General features: G+C 36.8%; 1 protein-coding gene across 3 annotated transcripts in view; it reads right to left on the reverse strand.

Moving 5' to 3' along the window:
* Positions 1 to 21,574, reverse strand: part of LOC149840779 (oxysterol-binding protein-related protein 1D-like) — an 89,714-nt gene that overhangs the window by 13,846 nt on the left and 54,294 nt on the right. For 2 of the 3 annotated variants that reach the window (XM_090003325.1, XM_090003323.1), the window contains 2 exons: positions 13,239 to 13,320; positions 12,456 to 12,910 (listed from right to left, as the gene is read on the reverse strand). In XM_090003325.1, the coding sequence (XP_089859451.1) occupies positions 12,456 to 12,910; positions 13,239 to 13,320 (537 nt within the window). The remainder of the gene's footprint in view (positions 1 to 12,455; positions 12,911 to 13,238; positions 13,321 to 21,574) is intronic. The other variant, XM_090003326.1, reaches the window with a different exon arrangement.

Below are 21,574 nucleotides of genomic sequence, written 5' to 3' on the forward strand. Positions count from 1 at the left end.
CAAGACATAATCTTGACATGACTCATTCTTCATTCTTTTCATTTATTTTTCTCTGTCTATCTTAGTAAGAATTAGTTTAGGTTCCAAATCTGATCCATCCACTAATCCCCATAACCATTTTCCCCATATTAAGTGTTTCATGATTGAAGCCCATGTTTCAAAGTTTGTCACTGAGTTTCATGGGTTTTAGGGTGACATTATCATTGTCATCCATGTTTACAAGGGCTAAAAGAAAGAATAAGAGATAGAGAAGAGGAAGAAAAATAAGAAATAATCAAAAGGCTCACTAGCACTCCACCACCAAGATAGCACCTTTAAATAAGAGCACGAACACACGAGCACTCCACCACCAAGAGAGCACAACAATCCCACACGTACTTAAATGAATTTTATAAAAGAGACTTTATCTCTTACAAATCTTGAGTGGCAAGCTTCCCAATGCACCAAAAAATCAGCTTGATCTCCAAGCTCTGATACCATTAAAGGAAACAAGGTCCTCTAAAAGATATTGACCAAAACAACAAATTGGACACTCAAAGAGTTTCACCAAAACACCAAACGAACATTCACAGGCTACAAAATGGGCTCATACACAAACACCCACTAAAGGGGCAAACATAAAATAAAAATAATACTTTATTGATCAAGACTATGCAAGAAGCATTACATTTGGGAGGGGTTTCAACCCCTATATATACACAAACACGAGAGGCTCCAAGAGAGTCCTTCCAAAATAGAGTCGTTGGGCATCCAAACGACTCTCTTGTTGACTAGGTTCAAACAAGACCAAAAAATAAAAAACTAACCCAACTGTAACGTTTGTGAATTTTGTCACATAAATAAACCTAAATTTTATCACCGGAATGTTATATAGGGGTATTTTTACTTTTGAATTGGATTTTTTTATTAGATCTTGGATATCTTATTCGGATCTTCGATATTGGATCCTGGATATCTTATTGGGATACCTGATATTAGATTCCAGATAATTTATTCGGATCTTCGAAGTCGGATCCTAGATATCTTATTTGGATATCTAATATTAGATCCCAAATATCCTATTTGGATCTTCGATATCGGATCCTTGATATCTTAATTGAATTTTTATATTGGAATCGCAATGGCCCAATTAGATCTTTGATATTGGATCCATGATATTTTATTTGGATCCACGAATTTTAATCGGATCTTGGATTTAGGATCTTCTAAATTGAGTCCCAGAAAAAATTGGGTCTTTGGATGAACCCGGATAGTCCTAATATTGATCCAAAAATATAAATGGATCTTGGGTCTTCGTGAAGTAGATCCAATCAAATATATATATATAATATTAATAACAAATCATGATTTTTTAGCTCACGCCATCACGAGTTGGGGCATTGCAAAAATTGAAAAAAAAATAGATATATGTCTCGTGCTTGGCAAGTGTTGTTAGTGCACGTCACCTTGCGTTGGGACACTGCAAGTTCGAAACCCAATTGGGTTGGGTTACGAATCGGGTAGAGGCCTATGTCACAGGGATTCGGCTAGCAAGGTGCCGCACCCGCGTCGACGCGACTCGACGCGGGTGCGGCACCGGGTGCGATCAACCCGATCCTGGGTGCGTTGACCGCACCCAGGATCATTTAGGTACGTTTTTTTTTGGATTTTTAAAAAAAAAAAAATTGCCCTATGAAATGGGCTGCGAAATTTAAAAAAAAAAATTCTGCTGACAGCACTGCTGCTCCTAATCCTTCTTTTTTGTAAAGGATTTTCTCTCTCCATAATAAATGATAGACAACTGTTGCAATTGCTGCAGCTGACAGCAGCTGTTGCTCCTAATCCTTTTTTTTAGTAAAGGATTTTCTTTCTCCATAATAAACGATAATGATGGTGGTAGCCTTGCTAATCCTTTTTTTCGTAAAGGATTTTCTCTCTCCATAATAAATGATAATGATGGTGGTAGCCTTGCTGGCTATTAGTATTCACTGTTCTCCTGACGAGATGGGTGCGTGCAGCTGTATATAAAATGAAATTTGAAAAAACCCGCGTCGGGGGAACCCCCCGACCCCCGCACCCAGGTTTTTTGGAAGTGCTGAATCCCCGCACCCGCACCCATGTGACATAGGTAGAGGCCTGCCGAACGCAGCCTGCCTTATTTAAAAAATAAATAAATAATAAGTAAATAAAAAAATAACGCAATACAAAAGGGTGTGTGTGAAGCTTCTCCACTCACGCACACCGGAGAGAATGAGGGGAAAACTGAACCCCTCTTCTCACCCACGATTTCTCTCTCGTTTTCCCCATTCTCCTCTAACTCCCTCTCATAAAAACCATAAAACTCTCTCTCTCTCTCTCTCTCTTACACGATCCAGAGGAGGTTGTCTTCACAGAGCTACTGTCGCAAGGAGGAAACAGCCAAGGAGTTGGGCTCTCAATTCAATGCGAAGGTAGGATTTCTGTGGTTTGTTGTGTGCTTTGTTTCAAGCATATCGTGGGTTGCAGCACAAACCCAAATAAAAAAGAAAAAAAAAGGATTTGTATAGATGCAACAAGAGGAGGTTCATGTGAAGAATCCTTGCAAACAATCAAGTTTTCAAATAACTTGATACTTCAAATACTCAATACACAAAATAAATGCAGTGTTTATAAGCTTTACACCACAAAAGAAGTGCAATAAATGCAGTGTTTATAAGCTTTACACCAAAGAAAGTGCAATAAATGCACAGTGTTTATAAGCTTAAGGAGACAACTCCTTACTCTAATACGTGCATACAATGGGCTCACATAGCCCTTATTTATAAGCAAACTTAAGAGACGTTGGGCTATTCCCAACAGCTCTTATTAGAGACGCTGGGAATCAGCCCAACGTCTATATTTTTAAAACTGTGTACACAGTCAATGGCTGACTGTTGTACACTGTACACAGTCAGCCACTGACTGTGTACAAAAACATTATATAAAAAAAACAAAAATAAGAAATGAAAAAAATTACAAAAATAAAAAAATAAAAAGGAGGAATTACAATCATATTCAAAAACATGAATATGTGTAAAATGTAGAAATGACTAAAATACCCCTACAGCCAATACAATAAAGAAATATATATTTTATATATACAAGTAGATGAATACATATACATATATGAAATATATATATATATATATATATATATATGTATATGTATCTTCTTTTATATATAGAAAATATATATAGAAAATACATTGTCTTATAAATTACAATTTAACAGTTCATTTGAAAGCCAATCGGTCAATAATAGAAATATATTTTCTGGTATGACTAATTTGCGTGAACCTGGGCTGTTCAAAACACTGATCTGTGTGTTTTGCCTTAGACACACTCTTAGATATATTCAGTGAAAAAAATTACTGATCTGCGTGTTTGCCTTATACATACTCTGTGATATGTTTAATGGAAAAAAAAAATTCTGATCTGCGTGTTTTGCTTTACACGCTATGATATGTTTAATAAAAAAAATTACTGATCGGCGTGTTTTGCCTTAGATGCACTCTGTGATATGTTCAATGAAAAAGATTACTGATCTGCGTGTTTTGCTTTAGACACACTGTGATAGATTTAATAAAAAAAAGTTTACTGATCTGCCTGTTTTGCCTTGACATACTCTGGGATATGTTCAATGTAAAAAATTTAGTGATCTGCGTGTTTTACCTTCGATATTCTCTTGTATGAGTTCAATGGGAAAAAAATATATAGTGCTCTGCGTGTTTTGTCTCTGAAACTTTCTTTAATCTGTTCCAGCAACTAAAATAGTGGCTTGTGTGTTCTTACCTCTGGATTTTTTTTTATTTCGTTATTTCCATTATCGCACGCTAGCATTTGGTGTAAAAATCGTGAAGACATGGGTTTAAAATCCCTGTTTTTACAGTACTGGGAAGAACACCAGAAAGTTGTTCCTTTCTGATGTTTTCTTTGTCATTATCACTACAGAAAGAAAGTTATGTCGTAAATAAGTGATACTTTGGTTTAAATTTCTGTTTTGAAACAGTCAAGGGATAAGTTATCAAAGGTATCGACTTAATTGAGTTCTGGTAGATGTGGTTGTTTCTTACTCATGTATTCTGAAACTGAATTTTCTTCTTTCTCTTTGTTTCAGATTTAATATGTGAAACTTATTTGTTCCTGTACATGAATCAGCAAGATAATTGTCTGTATGCATGTGCTTGACAACAGCCATTAGGTTAAAAATGGACCTAGCTAATCCACACTGATTTTGATGTAGCATTCAGTGTGATATTGGAAGATTTTTCACTTGAACTTTTTAGCTTGTCTTCATAAAATTTAAAACTACATAAGATGTTAGTACTATGCCCATTCGCCAATCCTGTGCATATGAAATACATACTTTAAAGTTGTGTATCCTGCAAGTTCTTGCTCATAAAATTTAAAACTGCATAAGTTGTTAGCACTATACCCATTTGCCAATCCTATGCAATATGAAATACATACATTAGAATATGTGTGTCTTGCAAATTCTTGATCATAAAATTTAAAATTGCATAAGACGTTAGTACTATGCAAATTACCAATCATGTTCATATGAAACTTTAATACAGTATTGATGACTTGGTGATAGTGGAGTTGTCACTTGCAATTATTTACAGCTTCATTGATGCTTAGTGACTGTTGAGTTTAAGCTACCTGCAATTCTCGCAAAATGGGCTCATATTCGAGCCTACTTGAACATGCTATTAGTTACCTCAACTTGAACTTATTATCAGTTACTTGAACCTGTTAATAGTTATTCAAACATGTGTCTAGTTACTTGAGCATGTGATGAGTTATCTGATTAATTACTTGTTCATGTAATGATTCATTTTATGCTATTTCGTGAAATACTGTGGTTTACAATTGACTAGTTCCCCTGTGTAGATATGACATGCTTAGTCTCATATATTACTGTTCTTAATTATTCAACTATCTTGCACACTTGTTATATAGTACCTCTACAAAATCATAGTAGTCTGACACAAATTATTTTATTATTTTTCAGGAGAATAAAGATCCAGAGCAGTTGTGGGATGGTACGTGGATCTGGATATATGATCTATTGTGTTCTCGAGATGTTTAAATTTAATTTGAATATTGTCAATTATATCATTCAGTTATTCTGAACTCTGAACTTATGTTTTAAGTTTTATTAGAAATGAAATGAATGTTAGTTGCTTTGATGATTCCTGTAATGTGCCTGAAATGTTTAACCCGATTAACTTGAATATTTCCGTTACAAAAAAATCCTCAAAATTTGGGTTAAATTTCGGAGTGTTATATTTACAACTTATCCAATGTTAAAGGTCATATTTGTATCATCAGCAATGAAAAGTTTCCTCCGTAGGTCTCAACCTTTGAGTCGTTTCTTACAAGTTATAGTGGAAGGAATTTGTTAGAGAAACTATCCTTGTATAGGATGTCGTCTCCAAGATTTTGGAGAAAAACAACCATGATATCCCTCATTCATGTATCCATCAAATTGTAACTTTTTCAGAGTCCACTAAGAGACCAGAAGTCACTTTTCATGTAGCACTAACAAGCTTAGGTTATCAATATCAAATATTATCTTCAGAAGGTGGCTCTGGATAAAACTCATGTTGCTTTCATCCAAAAACTCTGCTGATATAACTTACAAGAAGATAACATGTCCCTCAGCAACCTTTCAAAGAGTATATCACTTCCACCATTTGTCACTCTTTTTCAAACATGATAGACTATATTTCAATCTAATAATGCTATAAACCAGAAGTCTTTTATTGTACATTTTCTAATCTCAAGACACCAACAATATTCATCATTTGAAAGCCATCAGAGCAGTAATAGATTAGTTAATTAATCCAATTGTTTTACGACGTCTTTGGCAGGTGGGCATCAAAGAATCAAAGGGAGTCTGAGTGGTTTTTAAAACTCAAGGTGTAACGCCCCAAAATTTCAAACTTGCGAACCTTTCAGAAAACAGGCAAGATACTAGAAAAAATCTCTTTCCTTTAGAGTTTGTTTATGAAATCAGCGGAAAACTATTCTTTTGTTAAATTCAGAAAGGCAAGCTGACAACTTTGGGCACGTTAGCTAAAAGAACCAAAACGCACAATCCATGTTACTTGCAAAACACTTGAAAAAGCCACTTTCATTTAATAAGTTTCCAAATAGTACAAAATTCGGATATCCAAAGGAAAATCCGTAACAAATAGGCAGGGGGCGAAGCCCCTGCCTGACGCCAGAGAAGAGGCAGGGGGCCTTGCCCCTGCCTGTCGAAAAACAGCAGAGGTAGGGAGGGGGCTCGACCCCTCCCCTGACCAATAAAGGAAGCAGGGAGGGGATCGACCCTCCCCTGCCGTCAAACGGAGCAGGGAGGGGCTCGACCCCCCCCCCCTCCTTCCCCTGCCGAAACAGAGAGCAGGGAGGGGCTCGACCCCCTCCCCTGCCGTAACAAGGAGCAGGGAGGGGCTCGACCCCCTCCCCTGCCGTAACAGGGAGCAGGGAGGAGGCTGGGCCCCTCCCCTGCTAAAGATGGTGTAGGGAGGGGTTCAACCCCTCCCCTGCCGTAACAGGGAGCAGGGAGGGGCTCGACCCCTCCCCTACAACCAGAGGGCACCGGGAGGGGGCTCGGTCCCTCCCTTACCAAACACGGCGCAGGGAGGGGCTCGGTCCCTCCCTTACCAAACACGGCACAGGGAGGGGCTCAGCCTCTCCCTCGCTAAAAGGAGTCACACTGAGGGGGGCTTTGCCCCTCCCCTGCGATTTAGGGCAGCAGGGAGGCGGCTCGGCCCCCCCTCCCTGCACAACGAAGAGGTGAGGGAGAAAGAGACAGAAAGAAAAGGAGAAGGGCGAGGATGCGTACCTGGAGGTCGCCGATGGCGGTGGGTCGTCGGAGAGCAAAAACAAGGAGAGTGGGAGAGGCGGTCGGGGGAGAGAGAGACGAGAGAGCAGAGGGGAAGGGGTTTCGTGTATGAAACCCCTGCCCTGCCTCGCTGTCTTTAAAAGACACGAGGGAGGCAATAGCCTCAGGTTGGGTCCGGGCCCGAGTCGGTCCGGGTCCGAATCCAACCCGAATCCAAGTTGTTGTTAGTTTTTCGGGCCTTACACAAGGGCTCCCAAAATTGCTTTTAGTTGTTTGGCAAGAGGGAATTGGTTTAAAAAAAAGGCAATGAATCCACCCTCACCAATTCCTTCATTCTTAATTACTTATATTCCTTCAGTCATCCATGATTTCTCTCACTAGTGCCCCAAACAAGTTTGAGAATCCAAAAGAATTGATGGACTTAATCTTTGGAGGAATCATTAGGTGCTTCTAAACAGGGAAAAAAATCCAGTTCCTTATAAATCATTTTTTCCAATTTTCCCTTGAATCATTTTCACCATTTCCCTTAAAAATACCTCTTCCCAAACATAGTGTGATACTCTATTTCTCTAGAATGAGAAGTAACAATATATTCAACCAAAGGAAAGGATGACTCCTTCAACATAGAAAAATGGATACTTCAGTTGATTCCATTCTCAAATCAGTTGGACATATCAATCATTGGATAGGTCTTGTAATAACCAGAATTTTTAGGCATTTATTTAAATATATTATAATATATATTTCATAACAGAGTGATTTGGGCCTGGGATCCAAATTTCAGATCCAGAACCCATAAAGGGATTTTTCGAATAAATTTACTTTGTAAACTTGATATGTATGTGTAAGTACAATATTTTTTAATTAATTAAATAATTCGGAAAATAATTATTTAAAAAGGGGTGCGTAGATGGGTCCGGGATCCACCTTTCGGATCCATATACCCGAATCTGTAAATAAACTACAAAATGAGGGGTTAAATTATATGAATAATGTTAATTTTAAATTTAAAAGATAATTAATATTAATAAAAAGGAGAAAATTTTGGTATATAGGGTCGGACCCACAGTTGGATCCAAACGGATCCAACTGAGGATCCGTCACTCGTAGGCAAACCGGGTCCATTATTAAAATGGACCCAGCGTCGCGGGTCACGGGTTTGGACCCAGACCCGATTTCAATTATAAAGGGGGGGCGTAAAACAGAATCGTGCTTAGAACACGATTCTTGTTTTCAAGAATCGGAAGCAGGAGGGGGGGGGGGGGGGGGGGTAACGAACCCTGCATCTCGCGAAGAAGGGGTTCAGTGGGTATAAAAGGAGGAGTGGAGAGAGGGTCTCTCTCTCTCTCTCTCTCTCTCTCTCTCTCTCTCTCTCTCTCTCTCTCTCTCTCTCTCTCTCGTGTGGGCGTGCATCAGAGAGGTGGAGGTTGCCGGAAAGCCGCAGCCACCGCAGGCTACGGCAGGTACCCCTGTCACGGCAGCAGCGAGGGAAGACTTCAGCCGACCCTTCTCTCGCAACGATTGAACCTGCCGATCGCCAGAGATTTCGGCAAAGAGGTACGGGTTCCCCTCTTGATTCTGAATGAGAAAGAGGGTGCAGATTTGCTTTCCATGGAATATTTTAGGGAAATCATTAGAGAGAGGCTTGAGGTGCCGGAAACCCCAAATCGACAGTTTTGGGGATTTCGGACCGTTGATGGGTGGAGTTTCGGGTCGTTGAACTACGACTCTCAGACCTTATGGAGGAAGATATACACTTACAGGATCCTTTTGAATAAACAACTCTATTACCGAAAAATATATATATAATAACCATTTCAAACAGAAATTCAAATTCCAAAATTAGCATCAACCAAGGAACGTCTAAATCTCATATAGATAGGAATTTTGGTGGTGCAGCTATACTATCAATTTGTTAGTCTCTCATCGTATAGGTGGGGCAGGAAGCTTAGAATTGATTAAAATGATGGTGAATATTGATTGTAGGCTTTATGTTACAATCTTAATGGTTAAGTAATTACAGCCACTTGTTATGTGTAAATGGTGTATTAAGTTCAATAACAGTTTGTGATCTCTATGTTAAGTGCATTGTCTGTTCGATTTTTTTTGAAGGATTCAATGTTCATCTGTGTTCAGTACATAACAGAATTTTTTTTTAGTTATGATTCAATTGCCAAACCTAAGACTCATGTGTGTACCATGGGTATTTTCTTCTTACATACTGTTAAATAGCAAAAGTATAGTAAGCAGCTTCTGTGTGAATCCAAGAATGAAAATCGACGACTATGGGTTCACTTTAGAAATTTTCAGGTTTAAGCAGGTTAAAACAAAAGTATACATGTATTTCCTATGGTGATCCTAACTGTGAATAAACCAAGTTTTTAATATAGTCTTCTGCACAAACCCTTGAAACCCAACCGTCGCCGACCCTTTTGCTGGCTGTATATAGGCACTACACAAGAAAAAGAAAAACTGTGTTTTAATCTTTATTGTCATTAAGATTTTTGATTCAATATGAACCTGTGTATGGCATGCCGATTTTAGATGGAATCATGTGATGCTATATAATTGTGAAACATTGTATTTTAAGCTTTACCGCCAGAAATGTTACGAGTGCTATGATGACTTAGCTAAACATGTAATCATCCTTGGTTGTTGTCATATAACCTGTTCTCAATGCTTTAACTGAACTTGTTGGATCATACATATGGTTAAATTGAGATATAGGGACGTGCATAAGAGTGCATATAACTATTAGTGTTGCATAGACATTGATACGTTGGCACACATGAATGTGCATTGAAAAGCATGTGAAAAGAATGCTTAAGTGGCATACCCTTTATGATTTTTTTTTCTGAGGGCATTGGTGGCCAATTGGACCATCGGAGGGACTGGGTGAGCCTCGAGAACCAGTTGTTCCTTGTTTTAGTATTTTAATGCATTGCGCAAATCATAAGTGATATTATGGTTTCTACTGCACTGTTCTTTGTTGTTACGGACTATGGTCCCGTGAAAAGCTTGGCATACTGTTTTGCAAGCTTATGTTATTAATTTTTGCACGTTGAATTGTAAATGTAAAAGAGATGAATTAATAACAAGATAAAAGAAAGTAAAGAACAGTGTAATTCATTTCTCCTTGATGTCCCTGCTGTAGTGTGGGAATCTTGGATGTTGCGGTTTGGGGGAAACCGTGAGGATACAAAAACTCCGTGTGCGTGTTGTTGCTCCTGAACCCGATATTGAGGTTCTTCTCCTGGCCACGGATTTAGGGATAGTCCGCCACTTTTTCTGGGGGTGGTGTGTGTTGACACAGCTGTTGTTGTTTTGGTATACCAATAAAGTGGTGCCAGTGGATGCTGTTTTCCATGGTGTCCCCGACTTTGGATGCTGTTTTCCAAGGTTTCGATGGATGGTGTTGTTTCCTGATATCGGTCGAGGGCTAAGTTTGGAACCCGGTAATAAAATACAAATTGTGTGTGAAGCTACCCCGGGAACCCTACTTGACCTCGGAGATTGTACTCGTTTGGTGTATTCGCGGGCAATGGAAATTAAAAAGAGGAACTTAAAAGTTGTGTGCATTTAATAGGACATGCATATGGAAAGAGGGAAGCTTAAATGAAAGATAATAAAGGGTTCATGCATTGCACATAAATTATGCACATTCTTGCTATGCATTAGATCATGCATGTTTATCTGTTCCATTGGTTGTTATATGTTGATCATTGCATGATGTTGATCTTTTTTTAATTTAATTGCCTTATTGATTAAATTTTGATCAATGTTACTTCTTTCGTGTTCCCTCATGCTTAATGTTTAGTTTATTTCTGCATGGATGGTTCATTGTCTTATGAATTGCTTATAACAGTATTCCTCAAAAATATTACGTGGATCTTATTTATGTTTTTTTTCTTAAGGGAAACCTGTACGCAGAATTCTTCGGATTTCTGACCCTCTTCTTTTATTGGTTTTTCCCAGACACAGGTGATCAGTAAAATCGACTCGCTTTTGAGGGGATACGAGGGTCACATTTGCTTCAGACTGCTTCACTTACGGACAGAGTGACTCTACTATTGTTTCTTTTAGTTCTTATTTCCTGCAGTTGTTATTTCACTTTTGACATTGAGTATGAGACTCTTATTGATTCATTAATAAAAGAATTTAGTTGGTTGATTATGGATGATAAATGTAAGTTTATTTGTGGTGTGTGGTTATCCAACTGAAATTGGAACTGTAAGGACCCCGAGTCTCTGGGAAGTTTTTCACAACTCTTAGAAAAAAAAATTCCGCATTTTACAAAGGTATGAGTTGGGGTCGTTACAGGTCTACTTAAAAAGTGCACCCGGAAGAGATAGACATCAATACTCCTAAAAACTTGACACGCATTCTAGGACAAACAGCACTAGTAGGTATTTGATGTGCCAACTAATACCATAATCAAACACATTTCCAAAAAGGAATTCCTCAAGTATTTTCAGAGTGACCAATCAAAAGAGTTCATAGCATAGAGCACATTGTAGATAAGTTTGAAGAAGAACTTTACCATTTCCACTAACCTCCAATTTGACACAACATACACTAAATAGATGCGCAAATAAAATATATTTTCATGGGTAACATCCTTTACATATAAATGACCTATAACTGCATTATTCTTTAAATTCCTTGTAACCCATTGTGAACTACTGTTTCTTTGCCATATTGATAACACAGTAGTTTTATCATGGTTTAAAAACTTGCCGAGTCAACCCAGTGACTCGGTTGCTTCAGTTTGACTCGGACATTTACTGGGTCAACCAAGCAAATCACCCAGAAATGAACAAAACTCGGTCGAGTCAGCCAAGTTTTAGCATGACTCAGCTGTCACACATATATATACATATATATTATATTTTGTATATAATTGCATATATTATATGAAATATAATATAAATATTATGTATATTATATATACAAATATGGTAATACATATATTAATAAAATTATACATTAAACATATTATAAAAATACCATATAAAGCATATTATATACAATATATTGATAGCATATTATAAAAAAAATTAAAGTATATATCTATATACATATTTTATATAAAATATAAAGTTAACATGACCTGACCGAGTCACCGGGTTGACCCAGCCGAGTCAAGAGTCACTGTGTTTTAAAACTATGGTTTTTATTTATGTCTTAACCATGTTCTTTAGATTCACGCAATGATAAGTTTCTTGGACATCTTGACCAGCAGAACAAAATCTAGAAGGAATGCCTAAGCCAGGACTGTAATTTCTACTAATATCAATACAACCTCCTGCATGAACATGTGACGGCATTTAATGAAAAGTATTTTTGCTTTCATAAAACCATATTTGTTGTGATGTATTCTCAAAATACTACGGTTTAAAGATTTGAATTCCTTATAGCCTTTCAGATTTTTAAAATTTACAAAAGCTCTAATCATTCTCCAAATCTTTAAAGAAGGCATTGTTTTGGTAATTTGCATGTAGCATCCTGTTTTACGAAGTATCTGGATTTTTTTATGACTAGAAAAAATAATTTCACCATGTATCAATCAACATGTCAGAAATTTAAAAGGTAATGAATGTCAAACCTGTTTGCCCCATTCTGATGCCTGATCAACCAAGTAAGAATACTCCAAATCCTCAAAACACTTTTGCAAGGAAGAAAGCGGTTCGTTAAAATAGACAGGAAGACAAACTCCAGAAAGATCTTTCCCAATGTTTTCTTTGATAATTGACCATAGGCCAACAGGCTTTTCTTTTTCTTTTGGCTCAGGCAATTTGGTCCTCCTTCTAACATAGGGGAATTTTACAGTTCTTATTCTTACAACAGCATCATTTGGGAAGCCTGGATACCTGAAATCTAAAAGGGTTTTATACTCTCCACAGAGAGTCGATGAACATCTTAAAGACTCTGATGCCCAAAATTCTTTTGTATCAAAAAATGCTCCATCATCTTCATCAGTTTCTCCATCTGGACCATCTTGGCTTTCATTATCTGCTTCAGAATCCGTACCAGTTCCCTCTGACAGAATTGAATAAAAATCTGCATAAATGAAGAAAAGAAAAGAAAAGAGATAATGGGAGCTAAAATCCACAGTTTAAATTGATTATGAAAGTGACTGGTACAATGATGAAAATAATTTACATCAAAGTTATGCAGCAACATTAAATATATCTAATGATCAGAATGCTTTGCCATTTTCACACATTAAGATGAGGAAACTTGAATGAACAAGATATTGTATGAACTGGTTGACAATTGTAAAAGATGCAAATGAATAGATAAGCACCAATAATGAAAAAGACTGCACAAAAGTCACATGATGTTAAACAGCAACCATAGATACTGATGACGCATCCTTAAAACTTACCACTAAATCTCCCATTTACAATTCCCATGTCCCTGTCCTTAGTTTCACCAACTACAGTAGCCTCCAGCTCCACTTTCTCTGTCTGAAAGGAAACAAAAGTAAAAACTGTTTACTTGAGACATAGACTAGATACCCAGAGAATTCTAATTTCTCTTCACAATAAATATTAATAAAATTTACGAGAACATCAAGTTTTCAAAAACGTGTGATCATTTTGGCCAAGTTATACACTTAAATGACCAATGAGAAAATAGACGCAATATCATTTCAAATGAATATCGAAATATAGTAGTTGATAGTGTAAGTGATTCGTGAAAAAGAATGATCCAAAACTTTATTTGATAACAGGATTTGGAAATGGTAGCCTAAACAACAAAACAGAAGTAAATTAGATGTGAAGTAACAGGAAAGTAGCCTGAAGTGGATGTGAGAATCCGGAACATTCTCATCAAAATGTAAGCCATTATCTCTCACAATAGCAGTGTTCTTTGTAATAATTAAGATAAAGAGACTTTCTTAATGCAACCAAATACTGTTCTCTGTCAACATAAATGAAATCTTATTGTAATAGATAATAGAAGAGCCATTAGGAGTAAGAGTCAAATCCTTAATCAACAAAATTCTGCCAAAAGACTTCAACAAATAAAGCCAGTAAAAATCTGAAAACAGGTTCAGACTTTGAGGACCTTAATCAACATGCTTGCTGATATCTGATTACAACATAAGTGCTAAGCTGCTAATGAAGCACCTCAGGAAGGGACTTCTATCTCTCTTATGGGAGAATTCATTTAAGCAAGGTTTTTCAGACATTTATTTTGGCATGTGAATCAATTCTATGTAACATGGGAGATTATGGGAGCCTTCCATACCCATGTCAACAGGGAACTACACGGCCATGGGTACAGTCTGACCATTTTTGGATCCAAACCTGGCCCATGTTAAAATATATGTAGCATTTCTCTATGTTGTATTTGTCTTGTATACACCAAAGTACACTTAAGTGTACTTTAGGTTTGTTTTTTTTTTCTTATGATGTGTATTCTTGTACATTTAATTTGAGTTGTATTCAAGGTATACCTTTTATGTTTTTTAGTATAGGAATACTCTATGTATACCTATTAGATTAGTAAGTATACTTATGGTATACTTTAGGTTAGATTAGGTTTTTTTGTTATTATTAAATTGACTAAATATTTTATTTTGGTTTTTGTTTTTTTTTTTGGTCATTTTTTTAATGACCAACTAGCCATTGGGGCTTGTAACAGCTAATTTGACTAGTCAAACTAGCCGTTAGGATTTGCTTTAATGGCAAGTTTGAATAGTCAAACTAGATGTTGAGATTTACTCTAACAAGTAACAACTAGTTTGACTACTCAAACTAGCCATTAGGACTATCTCTAACGGCCAGTTTGACTACTCAAACTAGTCGTTATACCTTCTTTTATATATTACTCATCCTTATGATGTATAGGTGAGAGAGGATGGATGTACATAATGGTGTGTGTTTGAGTGTTTTGTAATGAGTTTCATTTGTGATTGTTGTCTATTTTGTTATTAATAAAAAATATTTATTTTATTCCTTAGTGTTCTTGTGAATGTATAAATATGTTTTTTTTGTTAAATCAATTATGTTTGTGCTTTAGTTCCTTTTTTTGTCTTTCGGTTGTGACTCGGGTTTTGTGCCACTTCGTGACAATGTATTAGAGCCAAAAAAACTTTCTTGGTATCTTACCTCTTGGGATCTTGAGATTCTTTGGTTTGAATCCGTGCTTCGTGAAGGACTCGTGACCGATGTATAGCTTAGATTAAAGGGAGATCTTGATCCGGTATGTATGCTAATTTTTATATAGATATAATTATTTTTGCTTGTGTTGTCTATCTCATGTCTTATGCATGAGAAAGCACTTATTTATCATATATTTGAAAATTTATTAAAATTGTTCATCAATTTTTAAGATTTTTTGGAACTTTCTTGTTTTATGCTTGTTAATAAGAAAATGTTCGAACTCTTTGAAATTGTTTGGTATGTCTTCTTGGATGTTATTCTTACAAAAAAAGGTTTTAAATGTTTCTTTTTTAAACTTATTTGAGCATTGTCCTTGGATTTCATTGCATTCTTATTGAGTTTGATTTAAAGTCTTATTATATATTTTGATGTAATTTACAATATGTATTTATTTTTTTGAAATGTTTTCGTGATATGCATGTGTGTTTATATGAGATCTAGTTTGATTCTTACGTTTTGAATTAACTATATTTAATATGTACTTGAGTGATTTAGTCTCTGAGAGCATGAGTACTTGTTGGTATTTGAAATTTGAATGCATGCATACTCTTAAATTATCTTTTGTGTGCGGCATCTTTAGTGGCCTTATATGATAATGTATGAGGTTATGAGTTTTTTTAAGTTTTGAATATGCATATTAATATTTTCATGCATGAGCACTTTATAGTACTTAGTTATAGCATACGATTTTAATATTAAGCAAAGTTTTTTCTCATGCATGACATGTTTCCTTATGAAAATCATACTATTATCATGGTTGGATTTGTAATACATACTCTTGTATTGTAATAACCTCAAATTTTGTAATTTATTTATTTAAATTTATTTGAAAATAACGGGTATTTTTCTAAATTTGGGCCTCGGATCCGTTACCGGATCCATAAAAGAACGTGTAAATAACCCACAATGGGGTATTAAAACTATACTTATAATAGTTAAATAAATAATTAATAGTATAAAAGAAAAGAAAAAAAAAAAGAAAAAAACGAGTATTTAAGGTTGGATCCGTGTTTGGATCCAACATATGGATCTAAGATCCATAAAATGGTCTTTATATCCATATTCATAATAAAACTAATAACATAATATATGAATAAAATTTAAATTTTTTACTTATTTAATTATCCGAGGATCCACAGTTGGATCCATTCGGATCCAACTGATGGATCCATATGGTTGGGGGTCGGGTTACGGGCCTCGGGTCCGGACCCGAGCCGCACCCCCTGTGTAACCCTTTTTAAAGAAAGGGGCAACCCGATAAGGGTTGCCCGTTAGGTCTTCAACAAATCAAGAAAGGGGCAAGAGGTGGGGGTTACGCAGGCGTAACCGAAACCCCACCCATCTCGGCAAGAAGGGGGGGTTCGGCGATAAATAGGAGGTGGAAGAGGGGGTCTCACCCTCTTCCCTCATCTCCCTCGTTTCTCCCTTCCCTCATCTCTCTCCCTCGATCTCTCTCTCCCTCTATCGCTCTCTCTGTCTAGTTGGGTGAGAGGAGGTCGCCGGCGAGCTGCGGCAGCCCACGTCCACCATTGCCGACCTCCAGCGATCTCCACGTCACGGCAGCAGCAAGGAGCGGCCCCAGCCGACTGTGCATACGTGCCTCCGATCGCCGGAAATCGCAGGAAAATTTCTTAAATAGGTACGGGTTTTCCTCTTGATTTCGAGTGAGAAAGAGGGTGCAGATTTGCTTTCCATGGAATATTTTAGGGGAATCATTGGAAAGAGAGGCAGATTTTGGGGTTGAGGCGCCGGAAACCCCAAATCGACATATTTGTGAGATTTCTATTATGTTGGGAAGCCTTTCATGATTTGTGATTGGGAAACTTTTCCTGATTTTGGTTTGCTGGGGTGGAGGGTTTTGATATGTCTATTGGTTTTGGAAACTTGTCCGCAGCATATTGGGTTACTATCATGGGTGCTATCTTGCTTTTAAGTTGGCATAATTGGATCAGTTGGTTTGTCATCAACTTTCTTTAGATTTTTCTCTATTTCAAGGAGGTCTATTTTATTGGTTTGGCTGTTTAAACCATATTCTTGAATGTTTGTATTCTTGCTAATCTGAAAGTTGGTCATTTGTGTTCTTGTGGAAACCAAATCAAAAACATAAAACATGTCCATTTTCCATTTTTGGAGCTGAAAGTTTACAGAGGTGTAAGAGTTGGAATATCTCCTTGGGGGAAATGCCTGTGATAGTTTGCTTGTCTCTGTAAAAGGATGATATACAGATCCATCATTCTCAAGTCATTTGCAATTCATAATCATCTTGATGATTATATTTAAGATACAAATAACATGAACTACAGTATGGTATGTTATGGTCCTGATCCATTATTTGACATACATGTATTGTTAAAGAAAACAAAATGCAAGCTTTCTTACTTTGGTTGCTTCTCTATGAGAGAATTTGGGTTTGAAAAGATGGTTAAAGCTGCACATTGCCTTCTACTTCAACTAGTGCACTGTACACCCTTTTCCTAGCATTTTTCTAGGTATGGGGAATATTTCCTCAATCTATTATTCTTTTATCTATCAAATAGCAATATGGTGATCAGTTAGGACAATCTATTGTTCTTTTATGTGGGCTGGCTGACAGCCCAGCCGAATTCGGCTGGCCTGCCAGGCCCAGCCTGGTGGCTGTGGAGCCTCATCCAAGTGCATTGGTTGGGTCATTGCTTCTCAAATAAGACTACATTATACCTGTGTTAGTCCAGCTTTGCATGGTTATATTGTTTTTGTTTTTATTTTTATACTCATGTGTAAGTGGTCATGTGCTTCGTGATTGTTAAATTTCTTGGTAGCATAATTGATTAATGTCATGCATCCTGTCATATCTATTTACAAGGTAATTAAGAGGCATATGGACGTGCAAAGATTGTTAGGCATACACCCATGACACAAACGTTATAGGTGTTATCATAATTTAGCTAAACATGTAAATGTTTTCAGTTGTTATCGTACAGGCTGTTTTCCAAGACTTAAACTAAATATTTTAGGCTGAGTTAAATTAGCTTGTGTAAGGTTCAGTTCTTCTTGAAGTTTTCATATTTATGCTTACCTGATATTCAGACCTATGTGTGTAAGAGCATGATGTGTTTTGTTTTCCTGCATTTCACACATTTAGCTAAAATCAAAGTATTTGCTGCAAAGTTACATCTTATGCATATCGTACACTAACTTGATGTATTGACACGTACACCACCACTTGAAGGATTCACATGCTGATTAAAATGTGTAATTTCATCAAAGTGTGTATGTGACATGAACATGTATGTTAAAGCATGCATTGACATGAATGCATAGGCTAAATAAAATCATACATGGGATATGAGCATGTGTATGGAATGAAAGCATTTATTGGAAGCATGCATCTTTAACTTGGATATGTGCGAACTCATGCATATGTTTATAAATTTAGTGTTTATGCACAAAAATTTGCAAAAACACGAAAGTGCACTGAAAAGCATGTGAAAAATAATGCATAGAAGCATGCGATTGATGATTTTGCTTATGAATGCATTGATGGTCAATGGGATCATCAGGGGCTGGGTGAGCCTCGAGAACCAGTCGTTCTCTGATTTAGTTATTTTGATGCATTGCAACAAATCAAATGTGAGATTTGTTGTTTTACCACACTGTTCTATGTTGTCGTGGGCGGTGGTCTCGTGAAAAGCTTAGCATGCTGATGTGCAAGCTTATGTTATTAATTCTGCATGTAAATTTGCAAATGTAAAAGAAATGAATTAATAACCAGATAAAAGAAAATAAAGAACAGTGTAATTCACTTTCTCCTTGATGTCTCTCCTTTAGCGTGCGAATCTTGGATATTGCGGTTTAGGGGAAACCGTGAGGATACAAAAACTCCGTGTGCATTTTGTTGCCCCTGAACCCGATATTGAGGTTCTTCTCCTGGCCACGGTTTTAGGGAGAGTCCGCCACTTTACCCGGAAGTGGTGTGTTAGTCACAGCTGTGAGTTTGTTTTGGTATACCAAGAAAGTGGCGCCAGTGGATGCTGTTTTCCATGTTGTCCCCGACTTTGGATGTTGTTTTCCAAGGTTCTGATGGATGGTGTTGTTTCCTGATATCGGTCGAGGGTCAAGTTTGGAACCCGATAATAAAATACAAATTGTGTGTGAAGCTACCCCGAGAACCCTACTTGACCTCGGGGATTGTACCCGTTTGGTGTATCCGCGGGCAATGATAAATTAAAGAGAGGAACTTAAGGATTGTGTGCATTTAATAGGACATGCATATGGAAAGAGGAAAACTTAAATGGAAAATAATAAATGGTTCATGCATTGCACATAAATCATGCATATTCTTGCTATGCATTAGTTCATGCATGTTTACCTGTTCCCTTGGTCGTTTATTTTGATCATTGTATGATGTTGAACTCTTTTGCATTTAATTGCCTTATTGATAAAGTTGTGATCAATGTTACATATTTCGTGTTCCCTCCTGTTAAATGTTTAATTATGCATGAATGGTTAATTGACTTAGGAATTGAGTATAATCGTATTCCTCAAAATATTACATGGATCTTATTTATGCTCTTTTTCTTATCTGATTCATTAGGGAAACCTGTACGCAGAATTCTTCGGATTTCTGACCCTCTTATTTTATTGGTTTTTCCCAGGCACAGGTGATCAGTGAAGTCGACTAGCTTCTGAGGGATACGAGGGTCACATTTGTTTCAGACGGCTTCACTTACGGACAGAGTGGTTCTACTGTTATTTTCTTTTAGTTCTTCTGATTTCCTGCAATTTGATATTTCACTTTTGACATGGAACATATTACTCTTATTGATTCATTAATAAAAGAATTCAGTGGATTGGTTATGATTGATAAATGTAAGTTGCTTTGTGGTGTGTGGTTATCCAACTGAAATTGGAACTGTAGGAACCCAGGTCTCTGGGAAGTTTTCCGCGACTCTTCTTTCAAAAAAAAAAAAAAAATATATATATATATATATATATATATATATATATATATATATATATATATATATATATATTCCGCATTTTTCAAAGGTAGGAGTTGGGGTCGTTACATGTATTGAGTGTATTAGGCACTTTTGCAGATATCTTAACATGCACTATATCTACACGATCATATTGTGATTTAAGTCACAGGGATTCGGCTAGCAGGGTGTCGCACCTGCATCGACGCGACTCGACGCAGGTGCGGTCAACCCGACCCTGGGTGCGTTGACCACACCCGGTGCCGCACCCCCGCACCCAAGGTTTTTGAAAGTGCCGCACCCCCGCACCCGCACCCATGTGACATAGATTGTGATGCATGTGTTCTTTGGATATTATAATATGATTTTCTTCATGCAGATTTTGTGCATTTTGTGAGATTAATAAAATTTATACTTTTTAATTTGTGTGTGGTCTCTTGTCTAATTGGCTTGTGTTTATGCCCTTAGTGGCTTTGTGTGTGCCCACCTTCTATTTCATTAAAATTAATGTTTTAAGTATGTGTTTTTTTGCATTAATGACCTTGTTTGTGCCCTTAGTGGCCTTGAGTGCTTATATTGTCCTTGTGTGGCTTGTGTGTTTTAGCCTTAGTGGCATTGTGATTATTCCACTGTTGAGTATTTTCCTCATGCATTGCCTTTCATTTGCCTTCCTTACAAGGTTCTATGTCTTATGAAAATTTGTTACATATAATTATGAGACTTTTGTATGACTTATTTGTGGCTTCTCAAGAGGATTTTAGTGATATGATTTTATCTTGTTTTGCATATGATTGCACCTTAATTCTTTAGAGGTTTCAAACCTTGTTAGATTTTATTTGATTGGCTCTTGTTTATAACCTTCTTTTGGAAAGTATTTTTCAAGGTTATCTTGTTGTCTTTCTTTGGCTTTGATTTAGTCCATAACAACATCTTTTTTTATGCATCATCTATTTCTTTTGACTTTTTGAGATGGTTGTGTGCACCTCATTGTTATGGAGCCAAAGATGTTGGATTGTTGGGGTGAGTTGTGTGCACCTCGTTATTTTGTCAATTTAGATTGTCAGTTTATGAGTGTAATGTTGGCACTCGGTTTGGCTCTAAAAGTTATTTGATCTCTGGTTCTGTGAGTGTGTTGTATCACTCATTTGTTTATTTGGCCCTTGTTATTATGTTGGATGCTTATATTGATCATATCTGTGATGACTAAACTATTATTTATTTGTGACCATATTGGTTCCTATGAATTAATCTCACATTACAAAATTTATTCCTCTTGCCAATTTCAAATCATCTTGTTTATCTTCTTGTTGATATTAGTTTGTTTTCAATACAATATTTTAATATCTTGTTTTTCACTCTCCCCTCTTATTTGAGTGATTTTTTCTTTGGACAAGGGATCTCGTTTTATCAGTTATATAACCATGTGTGTAGTAAGTTATGTGCACCCGTTGTAGTTGATGGCGTTGTTCACATCTTTACAACGATTTGGGAGGTGAGGTGTGTGCACCCCTTGTAGTTGTAGCTGGTGTTTATTGTCAGTTTAGATAGAGAGTGTTGTTGGTGTATGGTCACTGGTATGGTTATTGCTGACA

Source organism: Nuphar pumila, chromosome 4 (assembly GCF_984573655.1).
Source record: "Nuphar pumila chromosome 4, dmNupPumi1.hap1.1, whole genome shotgun sequence".
In the NCBI taxonomy this organism is placed as follows: Eukaryota; Viridiplantae; Streptophyta; class Magnoliopsida; order Nymphaeales; family Nymphaeaceae; genus Nuphar; species Nuphar pumila.